Source organism: Streptopelia decaocto, assembly GCF_964273445.1.
Source record: "Streptopelia decaocto genome assembly, chromosome: 7".
Classification (NCBI taxonomy): domain Eukaryota; kingdom Metazoa; phylum Chordata; class Aves; order Columbiformes; family Columbidae; genus Streptopelia; species Streptopelia decaocto.
In genome coordinates, this window is record NC_138661.1 from 67,056,641 (window position 1) to 67,077,197 (window position 20,557).

Consider the following 20,557-nt stretch of genomic DNA (forward strand, 5'->3'; position numbering starts at 1 on the left):
GGGGCGGCAGCAACAGCAGCAAAACAAGCCCCAGAACGGGACATTTGCATGTGGGGGGTGACATCTGCGGGTGACAGCGTCCTCCTCGGGTGGTCACCCGGGGGTGACATCCTGCTCCGTGGGTGGTCACACCTGCTGTCACACGCGTAGTGCTGCACGGTGTCACATGTGACACGGAGAGTGACGCACGTGGTGCCACGTTCAGTGTCACACACACACACACCTGGGGTCACACGCACCCAGAGCCACACGGACACAGTGTCACACACACCGTGTCACACACACGGGGTCACGGACACAGTGTCACACACGCACTGTCACACACACGGTGTCACGGACACGGTGTCACACACACGGGGTCACGGACACAGTGCCACACACACACCGTGTCACACACACACTGTCACACGCGCGCCCGCCGCTGTCACGGCCCCGCCCCATGTGGGCGTGGCGCCGCGAAGGGCCGCCCCCTCTAGCCCCGCCCCGCCCCCTGTCCAGACCCGCCTGTCACTCACGGGCGCGCGGGCACGCGCACGGGCACGCGCACGGGCACCCGCTCCCCCGCCATGTCCCCCAGCCGCTGAGCGCGCGCCGCCGCCTGCGCCCCCCCGCGGCGGGGCCGGGGCCGGGGCCGGGGCCGAGCCGGCTCCATCCCGGGGTCCGCCCCCGGTTCCGGTTCCGGGTCTCGGTTCCGGTTCCGGGTCCGTCCCGGGTCCGGTCCGGCGCTGGGCGGTGGGGCCGGCGGCGCCGGCGGCGCGGGGAAGATGGCGGACCTGGAGGCGGTGCTGGCGGACGTGAGCTACCTGATGGCCATGGAGAAGAGCCGCGCCGCGCCCGCCGCGCGCGCCAGCAAGAGGATCCTGCTGCCCGAGCCCAGGTGAGCCCCGCGGCGGCTGGCCGGCCGGCTGTCCGCCCGGGTGTCCGTCCGCGTGTCCGCCCGTGTGTCCGTCCGCGTGTCCGCCCGTGTGTCCGTCCGCGTGTCCGCCCGTGTGTCCGTCCGGCTGTCCGCCCGTGTGTCCGTCCGCGTGTCCGCCCGCCCCGGCCCCGCTCCCCCCGTCCCGGGCAGCGCGGGCTCTGCCCCCGGGCCGGCCTCGGGAACCCGGAACGAGCCGGGAGCGAACACGGGGCACACACGGGGCACACACGGGGCACACACACACACACTGTGCACACACACACACTGTGCACACACACACACTGTGCACACACACACTGTGCACACACACACACGGGGCACACACACACACACTGTGCACACACACACACTGTGCACACACACACTGTGCACACACACACACTGTGCACACACACACACTGTGCACACACACACACTGTGCACACACACACACCGTGCACACACTGTGCACACACACACACTGTGCACACACACACACACTGTGCACACACACACACTGTGCACACACACACACACTGTGCACACACACACACACTGTGCACACACACACACACTGTGCACACACACACACTGTGCACACACACACACACTGTGCACACACACACTGTGCACACACACACTGTGCACACACACACACTGTGCACACACTGTGCACACACACACACTGTGCACACACACACACACTGTGCACACACACACTGTGCACACACACACTGTGCACACACACACACTGTGCACACACTGTGCACACACACACACTGTGCACACACACACACTGTGCACACACACACACTGTGCACACACACACACACTGTGCACACACACACACTGTGCACACACACACTGTGCACACACACACTGTGCACACACACACACACTGTGCACACACACACTGTGCGCACACACACACACACTGTGCACACACACACTGTGCACACACACACACTGTGCACACACACACACACTGTGCACACACACACTGTGCACACACACACACTGCACACACGGGGCACACACACACACTGTGCACACACACACACACTGTGCACACACACACTGTGCGCACACACACACACACTGTGCACACACACACTGTGCACACACACACACTGTGCACACACACACACTGTGCACACACACACACTGTGCACACACACACACACTGTGCACACACACACACACTGTGCACACACACACACTGTGCACACACACACACACTGTGCACACACACACACACTGTGCACACACACACACTGTGCACACACACACACTGTGCACACACACACACACTGTGCACACACACACCCTGTGCACACACACACACACTGTGCACACACACACACACTGTGCACACACACACACTGTGCACACACACACACCCTGTGCACACACACACACACTGTGCACACACACACACTGTGCACACACACACACTGTGCACACACACACACTGTGCACACACACACACACTGTGCACACACACACACTGTGCACACACACACTGTGCACACACACACTGTGCACACACACACTGTGCACACACACACACACTGTGCGCACACACACACACACTGTGCACACACACACTGTGCACACACACACACACTGTGCACACACACACTGTGCACACACACACTGTGCACACACACACACTGCACACACGGGGCACACACACACACTGTGCACACACACACACTGTGCACACACACACACACTGTGCACACACACACTGTGCACACACACACACTGTGCACACACACACACTGTGCACACACACACTGTGCACACACACACTGTGCACACACACACACTGCACACACACACTGTGCACACACACACTGTGCACACACACACTGTGCACACACACACACACTGTGCACACACACACTGTGCACACACACACTGTGCACACACTGTGCACACACACACACACTGTGCACACACACACACTGTGCACACACACACACACTGTGCACACACACACACACTGTGCACACACACACACTGTGCACACACACACACACTGTGCACACACACACACTGTGCACACACACACTGTGCACACACACACACACTGTGCACACACACACTGTGCACACACACTGTGCACACACACACTGTGCACACACACACACACTGTGCACACACACACTGTGCACACACACACACTGTGCACACACACACACACTGTGCACACACACACTGTGCACACACACACTGTGCACACACACACACTGTGCACACACACACTGTGCACACACACACTGTGCACACACACTGTGCACACACACACACTGTGCACACACACTGTGCACACACACACGGGGCACACACCCTGTGCACACACACACACACTGTGCACACACACTGTGCACACACACACACTGTGCGCACACACCTGTGTACACATCCCTGTGCACAAACTGCCCTGTGCACACACACTGTGCACACACACACCTGTGCACACCCACACCTGTGCACACACGGGGCACATACACACTTGTGCACACCCTGTGCACACACACCTGTGCACACACAGCCTTGTGCACAGACACCTGTGCGCACACACACATCCCTGCACACACACATCCCTGCACACACACATCCCTGCACACACACATCCCTGCACACACACATCCTCTGTGCACACACATCCTCTGTGCACACACAAACCTGTGCACAAGCATCCCTGTGCACGCGTACACAGAGCCCTGTGTGCACAAACACCCCTGTGCACATCCCTGTGCACGCGTGTACATGGGCATGCACAGGCACCCCGCCTGCACACACACAGACACACAGACACGACACGGACACACAGACACACGCCCTTCCCGGTACAGTCACACCCAGCCCCGTGTGCCACCCCCGTGTGCACCATCGCAACACACGCCTGCCCTGCCAGGCACACCCGGCCCTCCTGCAGCCCTGTGTGTGTGTGTGCACACGCGTGTGCAGCCGTGCAGAGTGCACACAACCCGCTGCACAGCTTCCCTTTGCACACCCAGCCCGTGCCGGACCCACACAGCACGGTGACAGTGGCACAGCACGGTGACAGTGGCACAACACACCGCCCTACTCCTCCCCAGGCAGCAGGAGGGGACCCAGGCGTGCGGCGTTGGTCCCCCCCTCACTGCCAGACCCCACTGCCCATCTGCACCAGGGAAGCTTCTTTTTGGGGGTTCCCTCCTCCCCAACCCCCCTTGGATCCCTAGCGCGTGGGACACCCTGTGCCTGACCCTTCCCAGGTGTCACACCTGGCAGGGGACACACGAGATGGGAGGATGCACGTGCCACTGGGGCTTGGGGTGGCACGGGGACAGAGGAGGGACACAGCGGGGGTGCTGGGGGGCACGGGAGCGGGGCGCTGAGCCCCTCTGGTGTGTCCCAGCATCCGCAGCGTCATGCAGAAGTACCTGGATGACCGGGGAGAGGTGACGTTCGACAAGATCTTCACGCAGAAGATTGGTGAGCTGGGGACATGGGGACTGCGGGGGACACGGGGGCACCGCGTGCATGGGCACGCGTGGGGGGGCTGGATTGGTGACAGTGGCCGTGACCATTCCCCCCACCCCTGGGCGACACGAGGCTGGGGAGAGGTGCCCGGGGACTGTGTGACACCCCCCTGCGCCACGTCCCCCACCCCACGTCCCCCACCCCGTCACTTCCCCCAGCGCTGGCATTAACCATCCGGGGCAGGAAGCGGCTCTCGCTTCCTCCTGCCGGCTCTGGCGGTTTCCGGGCACGTCCGCCCCACGGCAGCCGCTCCCCGGTGCCCACCCGTGCCCCCGCCCCCCCGCTCCCCACCGCACCCCGGCCCCACAGCGCCCTAGAGCCCCCCCGTGTCCTTGCACTGCCCTGAAAAACTCCGTCCGCTCCCCAGTGTGGCACTTCCCCAAAGCTGGCGTGGGGGTGGCTGTGGGGACAGACAGACCCAGGGGACGTCCCTGCGTCCCTTGGCCTGCGCTATGGGGCGCACGGTGCCGCTCTGGGGCTGACGCCCCTCACGCCGCGGCTCTGTCCCCGCCAGGGTACCTGCTCTTCAGGGACTTCGCCTTTAACCAGGCGGAGGAGGCCAAACCCCTCATGGAGTTTTACGAGGAGGTGAGATGGGGGGGGGACCCACCTGGACTGACCCCCATGGTCATGAGGAGGGTTAGGGGTGGGATTTGGGACCTGCAGGGCCCACAGATGCGGTACGTGCGGGGTACCCAAGGGAGACGGTGCCCGGGGGGCCGGGAGGTGATGCTCTGGGTGCCCAGGGGATGTGATAACCATTGAGTGGTACCCAGAGGGGCTGGTGGTGTGGTTCCTGGCGTACCGGGTTCGGGGGGGCTGCCCGCGCTGGGGAGGGGGCTGTGCCCACCCGAGCTGTGCCCTCGCCAGATCAAGAAGTATGAGAAGCTGGACTCGGAGGAGGAGCGAGCCGTCCGGAGCCGCCACATCTTCGACCATTACATCATGAAGGAGCTGCTGGCCTGCTCCCACGTGAGTGCCCTGCCGTGCAGGGTGGGGTCCCCAGAGCGTGTGGGAGGGATGTCCCCAGCGTCCCCAGGGGACCAGGTGCCCAGTGTCTTCGGAGAGAGCTCCAAAATCACCATTCTGGGAGCCACAGCCCTATGGGTGGGGGTTCCCCCGTGAGTTCCCCCACTTGTGCAGCCCTGCCTGGCCCCTGGGCCGCTGTCCCTTCTGCCCAGGGTGACACGGTCCCATCTTGCCCCACAGCCCTTCTCCAAGAGCGCCACGGAGCACGTCCAGAGCCGCCTCAGCAAGAAGCAGGTGCCCCCAGACCTCTTCCAGGTGGGCGTCACCGGGGACAGAGAGGGGGTCCCTGCCACCTCTGGTACTCGGGGGGTTAATCCTTATGGGGGGCTGGCAAAAGGGTGGTTTGGGCTGGTGGTGACAGGGTCCCTTAGAGGGGTTGAGGGGTCCCAGCCAGTATGGGGACCCCCAAGAGATGGTGAGGGGGTCCCCAGCAGGTTGGGAGTGAGGGGGATTGTTGGGCGTCCCCAGGGGGTGGTAGTCAGGAGTCTGGGGGCTACTCAGAGGGCGGGGATTGGGACCCTGCATGTAGAGTTGACCCAGGGTGACAGTGGGGTCCCCAGGCACGGTGACACCAGGGACTGCGGTGACCCTGTGTGGCAGAAGCATCCCCAGTGGCTGGGTGGCAGTGGGGATATCCCAGAGGTGGAGGAGACCTCTCGTAATGAAGGGACCTGAGGGGCATGGGTGACAGGGGTGGCACTGAGGACCCAGCGCTGAGCCCCGTGTCCCCCCAGCCCTACATTGAGGAGATCTGCCAGAACCTGCGTGGGGGCATCTTCCAGAAGTTCATCGAGAGGTGAGATGGGGGACAGACCAGGGTGTCCCATCGCGCTGGGGACCAGGCTCTTCCAGCCCAGAGAGCGGCCAGGGGTCCCTTCTGAGGAGCTCCAGGGGTGTCTGTCCCCAGAACAACAACTCACGGGGGTCTCTTCTCACCCCCAGGTCTGACCTGGGGTCTCTTTTCCCAGATGGGGGTTCCGGGGGGTGCTGCCTGTCCCCAGACAAGTCCAAAGGGTCCTTCTCCCCCGAGATGGGTCTTGAGGGAGGTCTCTCCAGCACCTCCACTCTTGCCCTCTCTGTGCTTCGTTGCAGTGACAAGTTCACACGGTTCTGCCAGTGGAAGAACGTGGAGCTGAACATCCATGTGAGCGGGGACCCCTGCGCCTCGGGGCACCCGGGCACTTTCCGGGAGGGGGATGGGGTGCAGTGACACAGCTGCTCCCCTGGGGCTCACCGGGGCACCCTCACACGCGCCCAGGGCTTCCCCACGCTCACGGGGACGTGCGTCTGTGTTCCTCACCCGGGGAAACTGAGGCAGAGCGTGCGCCCCCCTGGCACCGCGCACACACGCAGCTCTTGGTGCAGGGCAGGTGCCGTGGGACACAGGTGCCCAGGCTCACCCCAACACCTCCTTCTCGCCCCCTCCAGCTCACCATGAACGACTTCAGCGTTCACCGAATCATTGGCCGCGGTGGTTTCGGCGAGGTCTACGGCTGCCGGAAAGCAGATACGGGCAAAATGTAACGGGGGATGCTCCGTCATGGGGGGTGGCAGAGGGATCCTGCAATGGGGGGGTGCTGGGGCTGTGGTGGTGGTCCCGAGGGCATCTGCAGTGGCGTTGCCGTGACGACAGATGTTTAGGGGCTTGCGGAAGTATTGCCATGGCTACGGGTCTCTGGGGGATGCAGGGACGTCACGGCCGTGGGTGGCAGCTGGATGCGGTGGCGTGGCCGTGAGAGCTGGCGGTGGAGGGACGCGATGGCGCGGCTGCGGCGGGTGGGGACGTGGCACCGGGGCAGGACCCTGCAGGGACTCTTTGCCCCCAGGTATGCCATGAAGTGCTTGGACAAGAAACGCATCAAGATGAAGCAGGGTGAGACCCTGGCCCTCAACGAGCGCATCATGCTGTCCCTCGTCAGCACCGGGGTGAGGGGACACAGGGCTGGCACCCCGGTGACAGGACGTGGCACGGGTGAGGGAGGGTGTCCCCGGGGCGCTGCGTGACCCCGTCTCTCCTGCCAGGACTGCCCGTTCATCGTCTGCATGTCGTACGCCTTCCACACGCCCGACAAGCTCAGCTTCATCCTCGACCTCATGAACGGTGAGAAGCCACAGTCCCAAGGGACCCTCTGGCTGATGCTCGGTCCCAGGGGAGAATCCCAGTGCCAGGGTGACAACTGGTCCTTGTCATCACAGGGGGAGACCTACATTATCACCTGTCCCAGCACGGCGTCTTCTCAGAGGCAGAGATGAGATTTTACGCGGCTGAGATCATCCTGGGCCTGGAGCACATGCACAGCCGCTTCGTGGTGTACCGCGACCTCAAGGTGACCGCCCCCACACGCACCCCCGGACCCTCTAGAAACCCCCCAGGACCCTGTGGGCACCCACAAGTGTCACAGACCCTGAAGGAATCCTCTGGCCACTCCCCACACCCAGAGGGCACCCCTGACCCTGCAGGAACTATCCCCAAAACTCCATGGGCACCCTTGGGACCCCATGGGCATTCTGAGACCCAAATGGGCTCTCACAGCCTCCACCGATGCTTCCCAGTCCTGTAGACACCCCCAAATCCCACAGAACACCCCAGCCTGCCCCATGTGGGCACCCCCAGCCTCGCTGTCCCCCTGTGCCCGCTTGGTCTCGGGGTGACACGCTGTCTCGGCAGCCGGCGAACATCCTCCTGGATGAGTTTGGGCACGTCCGCATCTCAGACCTGGGCTTGGCCTGCGACTTCTCCAAGAAGAAGCCCCACGCCAGCGTGTGAGTGTGCCCGTGCCCCCCCCGCCGTGTCCCCCCGCCCGGCACGGCCCCTCACCCTGCTCTGTGCCCCCCGCAGCGGCACCCACGGGTACATGGCTCCGGAGGTGCTGCAGAAAGGGGTGGCCTACGACAGCAGCGCCGACTGGTTCTCGCTGGGCTGCATGCTCTTCAAACTGCTGCGGGGGTGAGTGTGCAGGCGCGGCGGGGGCGGGGGGACGCGGGTGGGCACCGCTGAGCCCCCGTCCCCTCGTGGCCGCAGGCACAGCCCCTTTCGGCAGCACAAGACGAAGGACAAGCACGAGATCGACCGCATGACACTCACCATGGTGAGTTGGGGGCTTTGCCAGGGGGGCTGAGGCAGGTGTGGATAGGGGGTGAGCACCCCTGGGCTGCTGTGCCCCCCCAGAATGTGCTGGCAGAGGCCTGGGCGGCACACAGGGTGTGAGATTGGGGACATCGGGGACACTGGGACGTTGCATATGTGTGTGCATGCATTCGCTCTGGTGCGCGGGCACATGTAAGTGCAGGTCTGTGCATGTCAGCCTGTATCCTGCATGTGTCTGCGCGCGGGTGTGTGTGTCCTCTCCCTTTGCACCCTGTGCCCTCCCCTGAGGCTTAGACCGTGGTTTCTGTTCGTGTGGGTTTGGACACTCGTGCGGGAGCTTCGGTGCTCGCTGCCACTCGGCCGAGTTTTTTGCCGCTGTGAGGAGGGAGGACGGGGACGCTGGTCCCTGAGCTTTGGCTCCTGCTGCCCCAGATCTAACCCCCTCTCTGGCTGCAAGATACAGTTAGATAGAATGGATATTTGCATCCAGCTAACAGTAAATACGCATCCAGCTTTAAGTAAAATAGTTAAAAAGAACAGAGACTAGAGTGTCATTGGACACGAGAAAAACCCACCTTATGGAAGAAGTTCCATTTACTCTTCTTCCTCTGAAGGTGTGAACTCGAAAGTGAGACAGGAGGTGGGAACTTCAAAGAGCGTGTGGCCCAAGAAAGACGTTTTTAGAATCGTAGAATCATTTTAGTTGGAAAAGAGCTTTAAGGTCATTGACTCCAGCTGTCAACCGTGTGTGTGTATCGGTCTCCCCGCCCACACGTGTCCTGTGGCGCTCGTGCGCTCACGGTGTGACCGGCGGTGTCTCTCCCGCAGGCCGTCGAGCTGCCCGACTCCTTCTCCCCCGAGCTGCGCTCCCTGCTCGAGGGGCTGCTGCAGCGGGACGTCAACCGCCGGCTGGGCTGCATGGGCCGCGGGTGAGTCCGGCGGGCACCGCGACGGAGCCCGGGGGGGCTGGGGCAGGCGGAAAGGAGGGTGTGCTCACCCCAAACTCGCTCCCCAGGGCCCAGGAGGTGAAGGAGGAGCCCTTCTTCAAAGGTCTGGACTGGCAGATGGTTTTCCTGCAGAAGGTGAGGGGCATGGGACGTGGTACCAGGCACAGGAAGGGGTGCCAGGCATGGGCAGCCACCCCTCTAAAACCCCTTTCCTGCCCGCAGTACCCGCCGCCCCTCATTCCCCCCCGCGGCGAGGTGAACGCGGCCGACGCCTTCGACATCGGCTCCTTCGACGAGGAGGACACCAAGGGCATCAAGGTAGCGGGGCGGAGGGGCTGAGCGCGGCGGGGTTGGCGCTGGGCAGCCCTGACCCGCGCCGCCCGCCCGCCCGCTCCCTGCCCGCCAGCTGCTGGAGAGCGACCAGGAGCTGTACCGCAACTTCCCGCTCACCATCTCCGAGCGGTGGCAGCAGGAGGTGACCGAGACCGTCTTCGAAGCCGTCAACGCCGACACCGACAAGCTGGAGGCTCGGAAGAAGGCCAAAAAGCAGCTGGGCCATGAGGAGGGTGAGTGGGGCTGGTTCCACCCCCGAAACCCCCTCGAAACCCCCCCCGGCCATGCCCTGGGCTGACTGTGCCTCTGGGGCGCAGAGTACGCCATGGGCAAGGACTGCATCATGCACGGCTACATGTCCAAGCTGGGCAACCCCTTCCTGACGCAGTGGCAACGCCGCTACTTCTACCTCTTCCCCAACCGCCTCGAGTGGCGCGGGGAGGGCGAGTCGCCGGTAAGGCGGGCGCGGGGGGGCGCAGGGAGGTGTTGGGGTGAGCGGGGGGTTCACCTGGGCACGGGCAGACATCGGCGGGGCACGTGGGGTGAGGGACGTGCAGAAGCAGATGTAGCACTGCAAAGGGTGTGGGGGCACATGGGGGGGTTTGGGGGGTCCTCGGTGGGGGCGAGGGCTCAGCCTGTCCCCCCAGCAGTCCCTGCTCACCATGGAGGAGATCGACTCGGTGGAGGAGACGCAGGTGAAGGAACGCAAGTGCATCCTGCTCCGCATCCGCGGCGGCAAGCAGTTCGTGCTGCAGTGCGATGTGAGTGCGCCCTGGGCCACCTGCCGGGGCTGGCCACCGTCCCCCACGGTCACTGGCCACTCCTGCTGGGCACTAGCCACCTCACTGGCCACGTCCCCTGGGTGCCAGCTGCTCCTGCTGGGCACTAACCTGCATTTTAGCCACCTCCTGCTAGCTGGGTACTAGCCACCTCTAGGCTACCACTAGCCGTTCCCTGCTGGGTGCTAGCCACCTCCTCCTGCCAGCTGGTTGCCACTCTTCCTGGCCACTAGCCCTGCACGTTTAGCCCTCCATGTCATCACAGGGCACAAACACAGAAAGTTCAGGGCAAACCCCAGAGCCCTGGCACCCGGGGGAGCACCCAACCACCCCCTTCCCAGCCCTGGCACCCGGGCGAGCCCCCAGCCACCCTGGGGAGCCCCCAACCACCCCCTTCCCAGGCCTGGTACCTCGGGGAGTCCCCATTCTGACCCGTGTCCCCCCCGCAGAGCGACCCCGAGCTGGTGCAGTGGCGGAAGGAGCTGCGGGACGCCCAGCGCCAGGCGCAGCAGCTGCTGCAGCGGGTGCCGCGGATGCAGAACAAGCCCCGCTCGCCCGTGGTGGAGCTCAGCAAAGTGCCGTTCATCCAGCGCTCCCCCAACGGGCTCTGACCCCCCCTCCCGCGCGCCCCCCTCTTCTCCCCCTTCCCACCCCGCCTCTAATTTATTGGGTTGGGTTCCCGCGTTCCCCCGCTTCTTTTTGTCGTTGGAGGACGGAGCGGGCGCGGCCGCGGTGTCGCCGTCCCGGCAGCGGGCGCGCGGCACAGCCCGGCGCCTCTCCCCGGCGTGTCCCCCCACCTTCCCGACCCCCCTCCGAACTCTCCGGCTCAGATGAAGGCAGCCCCCGCGCCCCCTCTCCGCGCCCGCCCGCTTCGTGTGTGCCAAATGGGGCAGGTGGGTGCCCAGCTCCGGCCGGGCAGGGAACCGGCCACCTCGTCTCACCCCGTAGCCTTTCGCCCACCTCCCCGCCAGCCGGCGCGTCCCCCGGCTCGGCTGTGCCCGTCCTGTGGGTGCCAAGTCCTCGGTGTGTGTGTGTGTGAGTGCGTGTGCCCGCAGGGACCCCCTGTAAATACTGTGCCATGGGTCCCCTGTGTCCCCCGGCTCCTGTCACTGCTCCCCGCCTCCCCCCGAGCTGCAGGCGTGGCCGAGGAGGAGGGAGCAAGTGGGACCCCACCCCAAAATCAGCCTCGTGTTACTGGCCCGGTCCCTGGCCGGTGGGCACAGGGTGTCCCCCAGGGTGTCCCCAACCCCAGTCCCTGGTGGCATCTGTAAATATTGGTCTGCGGTCGCTCTGCTCCAGGGTCTGGGGGGACAGAGGGTGGCACCGGGCAGGGCCGGGGCCGGCGGTGAGTGAGATTTTAATGAGCAGAGAAGTGAGAATGGGAAAAAAGAATTAAAAAGAGTTTTTATAATAAAAATCTGGAAAAAACACCACCTGGCTCCAGCTGCTTGTGGGGTGGCAGACATGTCCCCGTGCGCCAGCTCCCTGTGACCTCCGGTGGTGGCGGCTGCCTGCGTGTCCCCCCCACGGGCACGGTGGCGTTTTGGGGACACCTGGGTGGGAGTTGTCACTGTGCGATGTGGGTCTTGAGGCGGTGGTGGGGAATGAGGGGTGGGAGCGGGGGGTCAGGTCCCCGTTGCTGTGCTGTCCCCCTGGGTGACCTTGCCTGTCCCCTTGTCCCTGCTGCCCGCACCCGTGTTTAGGCAGCACCGTCCCCGGTGCTCCCGCGTTCCCACCGCCTGGCGGGGCCGGGACCCCCGGGGGACTCTCCGCTGTCTAACAGGAGGGTTGTGCCGCGGAGCGGAGCAAAACGGCCGCACCTGCCTGGAGCGGAGCGGGATGGGACGGGGACACGGCACAGGGAGGTCCCGCTGACCCGCTGTGGAGTCCCGAGGTCCCGCACGCCCGCGGGGCTCCCACGGGGAGATACCGCCGAGGGGGCGGCCCCCGGTACCGGGGCAGGTGCGGGATAACGCGTCCCCGGCGCAGGGTGGCCCGTGAGGCCCCGGGGGCAGACCCGGGACCGGTAGATTTCACCTCTCCGGTGCCCGACGCTGGATGCCCCGGGGCCGCGGGGGCCGCTGCCCCGTCGTGCCCGATGCCGGGCCCGGGTGCCGGTGCCCGCGGCCGCCGTGCCCGGTGCCGGTTCCCAGTGCCAGTTCCGGGTGCCGGTGCCCGCGGCCGCTATGCCCGGTGCCCGTTACGGATGCCGGTGCCGCTGTGCCCGGTGCCCGTGCCGGTGCCCACCCCGCCGTGCCTGGTGCCGGTTCCCGTTGCCGGTGCCGCTGTTCCAGTTGCCGGTGCCGCCGTGCCCGGTGCCGGTCCCTGTTGCCGATGGCGTTGTTCCCGGTGCCGGTCCCTCCTGCCGGCGTCCGCCCCGCCATGCCCGGCGCCGGTTCCCGTTACCGGTCCCTGTTGCCGGTGCCGCTGTACCCGTTGCCGGTCCCCGCTGCCGGCGCCCGCCCCGCCGTGCCCGTTGCCAGTTCCCGCTGCCGGTTCCCGTTGCCGGTCCCCGTTGCCGGTCCCCGTTGCCGGTCCCCGTTGCCCCGCCCCGCCGCTCTGCGCCGCCGCCGCCGCCGCCCCCGCGCGCAGCCATTGCGGGCAGGCCCCGGCGCTGCGGCCCGTCCGCCCCGCGCTGCCCGGCGCGGCCCCGGGGGACATGGTGGCGGGATGGCCCGGCCCGGAGACACCTTCCCGCTGCACCGGCTCGTCTGGCACAACCGGCACCAGGCGCTGGACAGCGCCCTGCGCTCCGGCACGGTGGGCGCCGCCACCGGCACCGGGCACCGGCACCCGGGGCCCCCACCCAGCGCCGGGCAGCGGGGGGAGCGGGAGCGGGGGGTGCGGCGGAACTGGGAGCGGCGGGTGCGGGACTGGGATGTGAGGGCAGCGGGGGTGCGGGAGAACGGGGGACGCGGAGACTGGGAGCACTGGGGAGACTGGGGGCACCAGGGGGACTGGGATACTCGGGCACTGTAGCGCCAGGGGACTGGAAGCAACTGGGAGCACTGGGATTGGGGGACTGCAGGCACTGGGGGCAGAGGGAGACTGGGAGCGCTGGGAGAAGTGGGGGGCTTGGAAATTGAGGGCGCTAGGAGCACTGGGGGGGGCTGGTGGCACTGGGATGGGGATACTGGGATCATAAGGGACTGGGAGCACTGGAGAGAGAGGGGGACTGGGAGGCTGGGGGCACTGGGATGGGGATACTGGGATCATAAGGGACGGAGAGCACTGGAGAGAGAGGGGGACTGGGAGGCTGGGGGCACTGGGGGCACTGGGATGGGGATACTGGGATCATAAGGGACGGAGAGCACTGGAGAGAGAGGGGGACTGGGAGGCTGGGGGCACTGGGGGCACTGGGACAGGGTGCTGAGATATTATAGGACTGGAAGCACTGGGGGTATAATGGGTCTGCGGGCACTGGGGCCAGGTGACTGGGGGACAGGAGGACTTGGGAGATGGAGGGGTGGTGGCTTTGGCGACAGGGGCCACTGGGGAGGGGGGACCACTGGGGGACAGGGGGCACTGGGCATGGGCACAGGCACCCTGGGGTGCCAGGGTCCTGCACTGGGGTGCTGGGGGCACTGGGGGGCTGCAGGGTGCCTGGGACACCCCAGGCGGGTGACAGTGACCCCGCTCGCACACGCAGCACGACGTGGAGCTGACGGACCCGCGCGGGAGGACCCCGCTGGAGCTGGCCGTGTCCCTGGGCCACCTGGAGTCGGTGCGGGTGCTGCTGCGGCACAACGCCAACGTGGGCCGCGAGAACGCCAACGGCTGGACGGGTACGCGGGCACGGGGACCCGCCGCCGGCCCGGGGACGCCGGCCCGGGGCGTGGGTGCTGACGGTGTCCCCTGTCCCAGTGCTGCAGGAGGCGGTGAGCACGGGGGACCCCGAGATGGTGCAGCTGGTGCTCCAGTACCGCGACTACCAGCGGGCGACGCGGCGGCTCGCCGGCATCCCCGAGCTGCTCAGCAAACTGCGCCGGGTACGGCACCGCGCTGGGGTCTGGGGGGGCAGAGGGTGCCCCCCAAGTCACTCCAGGACCCCCGTCTCCTCCAAGACTCTGCGCTGTCCCCAGGGACCCCTGCTCGTCCCTGCTCACCCCACTTTCCCAGGTCACCCTGATCCCCACCCAGGACCCCAGCAGGGACCACCATCCCTGTCCTCAAGACTCCCCAGTGATCCCAGCAGGGACACCCCCATCCCTTTGTCCCCCCCATGTCCCCCCAGCTGCTCCCTGACCCCTCGTCTCTTCCAGGCATCTGACTTCTATGTGGAGATGAAGTGGGAGTTCACCAGCTGGGGTGAGCGGGACCGGGGGGAGCCGTGGGGCTGGGGGATCCCCGTCTCCCCGCTGTGCCGCTGATGTGACCCGTGTCCCCGCAGTGCCCCTGGTCTCCAAGGTCTGTCCCAGCGACGTTTACCGCGTCTGGAAGCGGGGGGAGAGCCTGCGCGTTGACACCACGCTGCTGGGCTTCGAGCACATGACGTGGCAGCGCGGCCGCCGCAGCTACATCTTCAAGGGGGACGGTCGGTGCCACCTCCCGCGGGGACACCCTGGGACCCCAAATACCCTCCGGGATGCTCCGGTCACCCTGGGGATTCCTCCCAGACTCCAGATTCGCTATAGGGACCCCCTGGGGACCCCAGGGACCACCTGAGCCATGTGACAAATGGCAGGGATCTCAGTCCCCTGCCGGACCCCAATTCCCTGCTGTAGCACCAGGGGACTGGAAACAACTGGGAGCACTGGGATTGGGGTACTGCAGGCACTGGGATAGGAGCACTGAGGAGAGGGAGACCGGGAGCTTGAGGGCACTGGGGATGCCGGTGGCACTGGGAAGGGGGTATTGGGATCATAAGGGACTCGGAGGACTGGAGATAGAGAGGGACTTGGGGACTGGGGGCACTGGGACAGGGTACTGAGATATAATGGGACCAGAAGCACTGGGGGTATAATGGCACTGGGGACACTGGGACCAAGTGGCCAGGAGGGCTTGGGGGCTGGAGCAGTGGTGGCTTTGGGTCCAGGGGCCACTGTCCCTTGTGAGCATTGGGGGTGCCTCCAGGATACCCCTGAGATGCAGCGACCCCCGAGCCTGGGGGGTGTTGGGGTGGCCATGGCGGGTGCTGACCCGTTGTCCCCGTGCGCAGAGGACGGCGCGGTGGTGATGGAGGTGGACCACGACAAGCAGGTGGTCTACACGGAGACCTTGGCCTTAGCCTTGCACGAGCCCGACCTGCTGCTGGCCGCCATGCAGCCCTCGGAGGAGCACGTGGCCGGGCGGCTGACGTCCCCCATCGTCTCCACGCACCTGGACACCAGGAACATCGCCTTCGAGAGGTGGGGGGACGGGGGGGCCTGGCAGGATGAACTTACAAGGAAGGGGCCGTGCGAGGGCTCGCACGGGGGAAACCACGTGTAAAGGGGAAGGAAACGCTTGTGCAAGAGGGCGAGCGGCGTGCGAGGAGCCACCCCATTGCGGGGGTGACACCTTCCTCCCCCACCCCAGGAACAAGTCGGGGATCTGGGGCTGGCGCTCCGAGAAGATGGAGGTGGTCAGCGGCTACGAGGCCAAGGTGGGCACGGTGGGGACACGGGGGACACCCCCAGTGCCCAGTGGGGCTGATCCTGGTGTCACCCCCCTGGCAGGTGTACAGCGCCAGCAACGTGGAGCTGGTCACCAAGACCAGGACAGAGCACCTGTCCGACCAGGACAAGTCACGCAGCAAAGGTGACAGCCCCCTTGGCCAATCAGGGAGCCCGCACAGCGGGGACACGCCCCCTCCTGGTGCAAGGCCCGCCCCCCTAGTGCAAGGTCCACCCGCTGCCTGGGGGGACATGTGTCAGGTGTGGGACACTGGGCTGTCACTCATCAGGTGTGGGACACCATGGGCAATGGGGGGGACATGTCAGGTGTGGGACACTGTGTGGGGTGTCACCCATCAGGTGTGGGACACCATGGGTGATGGGGGGGACATGTCAGGTGTGGGACAGCGTGTGAGGTGTCACTCACCAGGTGTGGGACACTGGGGTGTCACCCATCAGATGTGGGACACTGGCATGTCACTCATCAGGTGTGGGACACCGTGGGTGCCGGCTGTGATGTATCAGGTGTGGGACACTGTGTGGGGTGTCACCCATCAGGTGTGGGACACTGTGGGTAATGGGTGGGACATGTGTCAGGTGTGGAACACTGGGGTGTCACTCACCAGGCATGGGACACTGGGGTGTCACCTATCAGATGTGGGACACTGGGGGGTCACCCATCAGGTGTGGGACACTGAGGTGTCACCTATCAGATGTGGGACACTGTGTGGGGTGCCACCCACCAGATGTCACACCCCTCTCTCCCCCCCAGGCTCCAAGACCCCCTTCCACTCCTTCCTGGGCATCGCACAGCAGCACGGCACCCACAACGGGGTGAGTGTCTGGGGCAGGGCGTCCCCCAGGGGTTGGGGTGCACCCCCAGTGCTCGGGGACCCTGGGGACACTGAGTGGTGCCGGTGTCACCGCAGGCACCCGTGCTGCAGGCTGCCAGCCCCACCAACCCCACGGCCATCACCCCCGAGGAGTATTTCGACCCCCACTTCGACCTGGAGACCCGCAACATTGGGCGCCCCATCGAGATGTCCAGCAAGGTGCAGAGGTGAGGCCACCATCCCCAGGGTGACATTGTCCCAGGACATGGCACCGGGGTGGCAGGGAAGGGATGCAGGGTGGTGACACAGCAGTGGGGTGGCGGAGCCCAGGAGGACAGTGACATGGTCCCCCGGGGTGTGGCACTAGGGTGTAAGGACCCATGGGGGTGGTGACACAGTCCTGGGGACATGGCACTGCGTGCCAGGAGCCATGGGGATGATGATGGACCCACAGGACGTGGCGTTGGGTGTCAGGAGCTGTGGGGGCGATGATGGGGTCCCAAAGGACATGACACAGGGTGTCAGGATACATGGGGTGGTGGCATCATCCCAAGGGACATGACAGTGGGTGTCAGGATCCATGGGGTGGTGACACTGTCCCAGGGGATGTGACCCTGGGTGTCAGGAGCCATGGGGGTGATGATGGGGTCCCAAGGGACATGTCACTGGGTGTCAGGAGCCATGGGGTGGTGGCACTGTCCCAGGGGATGTGACACTGGGTGTCAGGAGCCATGGGGGTGATGATGGGGTCCCAAGGGACTTGTCACTGGGTGTCAGGAGCCATGGGGTGGTAGCACTGTCCCAGGGGATGTGACACCGGGTGTCAAGATCCATGGGGTGGTGGCACTGTCCCGGGGATGTGTCACTGGGTGTGAGGACCCATGGGGTGGTGACAGGGTCCCGTGCCCACGCCGGTGTCTGTGCAGGTTCAAGGCCACGCTGTGGCTGTGCGAGCAGCACCCGCTGTCGCTGGCGGAGCAGGTGACCCCCATCATCGACCTCATGGCCATCTCCAACGCCCACTTCGCCAAGCTGCGCGACTTCATCACCCTCAAGCTGCCGCCCGGTTTTCCCGTCAAGATCGGTGAGGGTGGGGCCAGCGAGGGGGGCAGGGGGGCCCGTCCCAGGGCGGGGCCGCTGACCCCTGTTCCCCCAGAGATCCCCCTGTTCCACGTCCTCAACGCCCGCATCACCTTCAGCAACCTGTGCGGGTGCGACCAGCCGCTGGGCTCCGTGCGGGTCTGCACCCCCAGCCACCCCCCCGGCACACAGCCCCCCGGCACACAGCCCCCCGGCGCCAAAGGTGAGGCTGGGGGGAGGCGGGGGGACTCTGGGGGTTACCCCAGGGTGGTGTCTGTGGGTGCTGTGGGGGGGTCCCGAGTACCACCAGGCTGCCCATGGGTGCTGGGGGGTGCCAGAGCTGGGGTATGCAGGGTGCTGTGGGGTGCTGGGTGGCACAGGGTACCCGTGGTTACAGGGTGTCGTGGGATGCTGTGGGTGTGGGATGCTGCGGGGTGCCACGGGATGTCACGGGGTGCTATGGGACACCGTGGGGTGTTGTGGAACGCTGTGGGGTTCTGTGGGGTGCTGTGGGAAGCAGCGGGGTGCCGTGGGGAACCTTAGAGTGCTGTGGGGTGTCATGGAATACCATAGGGTACGGTGGGATGCAATGGGGTGCCGTGGGACATTGCAGGGTGCCATGGGATGCCATGGAATGCCGTGGGGTGCTGTGGGACACCATGGCGTGCTGTGGGGCGCCATGGGATGCCATGTGGTGCCATGGGATGCAATGGGGTGCTGCGGGATGCAATGGGACACTGGGGGGTGCTGTGGGACGCAATGGGATGCAATGGGATGCTGTGGGGTGCCATGGAACACTGTGGGATGCTGTGGGGTGCCACGGGACGCCGAGGGGTGCTCAGGGCCCCCCGCAGGGGGTGCAGCAGGCTGGCCGTTCCCGTGCGAGGTGGAGCCGGGGGTGTTCGAGGTGCCGGCGGGGTACACGGTGCTGGGCGCGGGGCGCAGCGAGCCCCTGCGGGACGAGGACGACGACCTGCTGCAGTTCGCCATCCAGCAGAGCCTGCTCGACGCCGGCACCGAGACCGACCAGGTGCGGCCACGCCCCTCCCACTGACCCCGCCCACACGGCGAGCCAGGCCACACCCTCCAGTGGCCCCGCCCCTAGGAACAAGCCCCGCCCCCCCCGCAGGTGACCATTTGGGAGGCGCTGACCAACACCCGCCCGGGCACCGACCCGCCCCCCTACGACGAGGACCTGCAGCTGGAGCGGTGAGACTCCGCCCACAGGGGCGTGGTCTGGGGCTGCCCCGCCCACCACGTCTGGGGCGGGGCCAGGACGGGAGGGGCGGCACCTATGGGGAGGGACCCTGGGGTGTGGCCCAAGGGGAGGGGCTTCCTGAATTAGGGGCGTGGCTTCCCACACTGAAGGGTGTGGCCGACATGGGCGGGGCTAACTGCAGGTGTGGGCGTGGCTAAGCAGATGGGTGGGGCACGTGGAGAGGGGTGTGGCTCTCCAGCCCCGGGTGGAGCTGCGAAGTGGGTGTGGCCACTTAGGGTGGGGCAGAATGGGCGTGGCCTCCAGAATGGGCGTGGCTCTGGGGCGTGGCCACAGCGTTTCTCCCCACAGAGCCCTGCAGGAGAGCATGCTGCTGCAGGCCGGCCCCAGCGCCGACCCCCCAGCAGCCGGGAGCCCCCCCGGGGCAGGCGGGGGCAGCCCCCCGGGCCCCCCCGGCTACGGCAGCTTCGCGGAGCAGCTGCGCTTGGCCATGGCGCTCTCGGAGCGGGAGCAGGAGGAGCGGGAGCGGCGCCGGCGCGAGGAGGATGAGGAGCTCCAGCGCATCCTGCGCCTGTCCCTCACCGACAAGTAGCGCCGTGGCGCTCAGGGACAGGGTGGTCCCAGGTGGGGACACCCCCACGGGGACAGGGACACCCCGTTGGCACCGCGTCCACCGGGGACTGCCTCGCACGGGGACAGCTTGATGTGGGCACCGTCCCGCACTGGGACACCCCAGCTCGGGCACAGCCCTGCCTGGGAACCGGCCGGTGCTGGGGTGACACCCCCGTGCCAGTGACCCCCCTGGTGTGGGCACAGCCCCCGCATGGGGGGAATTGATCCAGGGATCCTCCTACCCCCGGGACCCCCGAACCAGGGATCCCCTCCCACCAGGCTCAAACCTCAGCCCAGGGACCCTGATCTGGGGACCCCTACCCCAGGGACACCCCTATCCCCAGGACCCCCACCCTAGGGCCCCCCTCCTCTTTGGTGTTGTACGTTGACCCCACGGGGGACAGGACGGACCCAGGGGTCCCTTCGGATGTCGCTGACTCCTATTCAACAGCACCCCATGCTTGGGGATGGCAGGGACCCCCAGGCCTCATCCCTTGGTGGCAGTGGGGGGCTGGAGGGACCTCAGATGTATGTACATATACATATACATATATATATATATATATCTACACGGATGTGTGCAGACTGCTGGGGAACTGGATGAGGGGGTCCTG

At 65.9% G+C, this 20,557-nt stretch overlaps 2 protein-coding genes across 10 annotated transcripts; both read left to right on the plus strand.

The window, feature by feature from the left end:
- Window positions 1–528: 528 nt before the first annotated feature.
- Window positions 529–12,034, plus strand: GRK2 (G protein-coupled receptor kinase 2). 3 transcript variants are annotated; one of them, XM_082058955.1, is made up of 21 exons: window positions 529–877; window positions 4,308–4,384; window positions 4,947–5,020; window positions 5,303–5,404; window positions 5,642–5,716; window positions 6,196–6,257; window positions 6,554–6,605; window positions 6,890–6,981; window positions 7,288–7,387; window positions 7,484–7,562; window positions 7,658–7,788; window positions 8,130–8,224; window positions 8,301–8,408; window positions 8,484–8,550; window positions 9,378–9,478; window positions 9,565–9,631; window positions 9,719–9,814; window positions 9,903–10,062; window positions 10,147–10,283; window positions 10,477–10,590; window positions 11,058–12,034. In XM_082058955.1, the coding sequence occupies exons 1-21, from the start codon at window positions 765–767 to the stop codon at window positions 11,217–11,219; spliced, it is 2,064 nt and encodes a 687-aa protein (XP_081915081.1). In that variant the 5' UTR covers window positions 529–764; the 3' UTR covers window positions 11,220–12,034. The 3 variants fall into 3 exon arrangements, with proteins under 3 accessions (XP_081915081.1, XP_081915082.1, XP_081915083.1); XM_082058956.1 differs by having other exon boundaries at window positions 10,480–10,590; XM_082058957.1 differs by lacking the exons at window positions 529–877; window positions 4,947–5,020 and having other exon boundaries at window positions 4,364–4,384.
- A 1,144-nt stretch (window positions 12,035–13,178) lies between these two features.
- ANKRD13D (ankyrin repeat domain 13D) lies at window positions 13,179–20,503 on the plus strand. 7 transcript variants are annotated; one of them, XR_014184624.1, is made up of 15 exons: window positions 13,179–13,368; window positions 14,258–14,393; window positions 14,473–14,597; window positions 14,871–14,916; window positions 14,999–15,142; window positions 15,767–15,956; window positions 16,126–16,192; window positions 16,266–16,347; window positions 16,975–17,036; window positions 17,132–17,262; window positions 17,962–18,119; window positions 18,235–18,338; window positions 18,958–19,145; window positions 19,245–19,324; window positions 19,683–19,741. XR_014184624.1 is itself a non-coding variant. In XM_082058507.1 (15 exons), the coding sequence occupies exons 1-15, from the start codon at window positions 13,279–13,281 to the stop codon at window positions 19,921–19,923; spliced, it is 1,887 nt and encodes a 628-aa protein (XP_081914633.1). In that variant the 5' UTR covers window positions 13,179–13,278; the 3' UTR covers window positions 19,924–20,503. The 7 variants fall into 7 exon arrangements, 4 of the variants coding, with proteins under 4 accessions (XP_081914633.1, XP_081914634.1, XP_081914636.1 ...); XR_014184625.1 differs by having other exon boundaries at window positions 18,970–19,145; XR_014184626.1 differs by having other exon boundaries at window positions 18,982–19,145.
- Window positions 20,504–20,557: the final 54 nt, after the last annotated feature.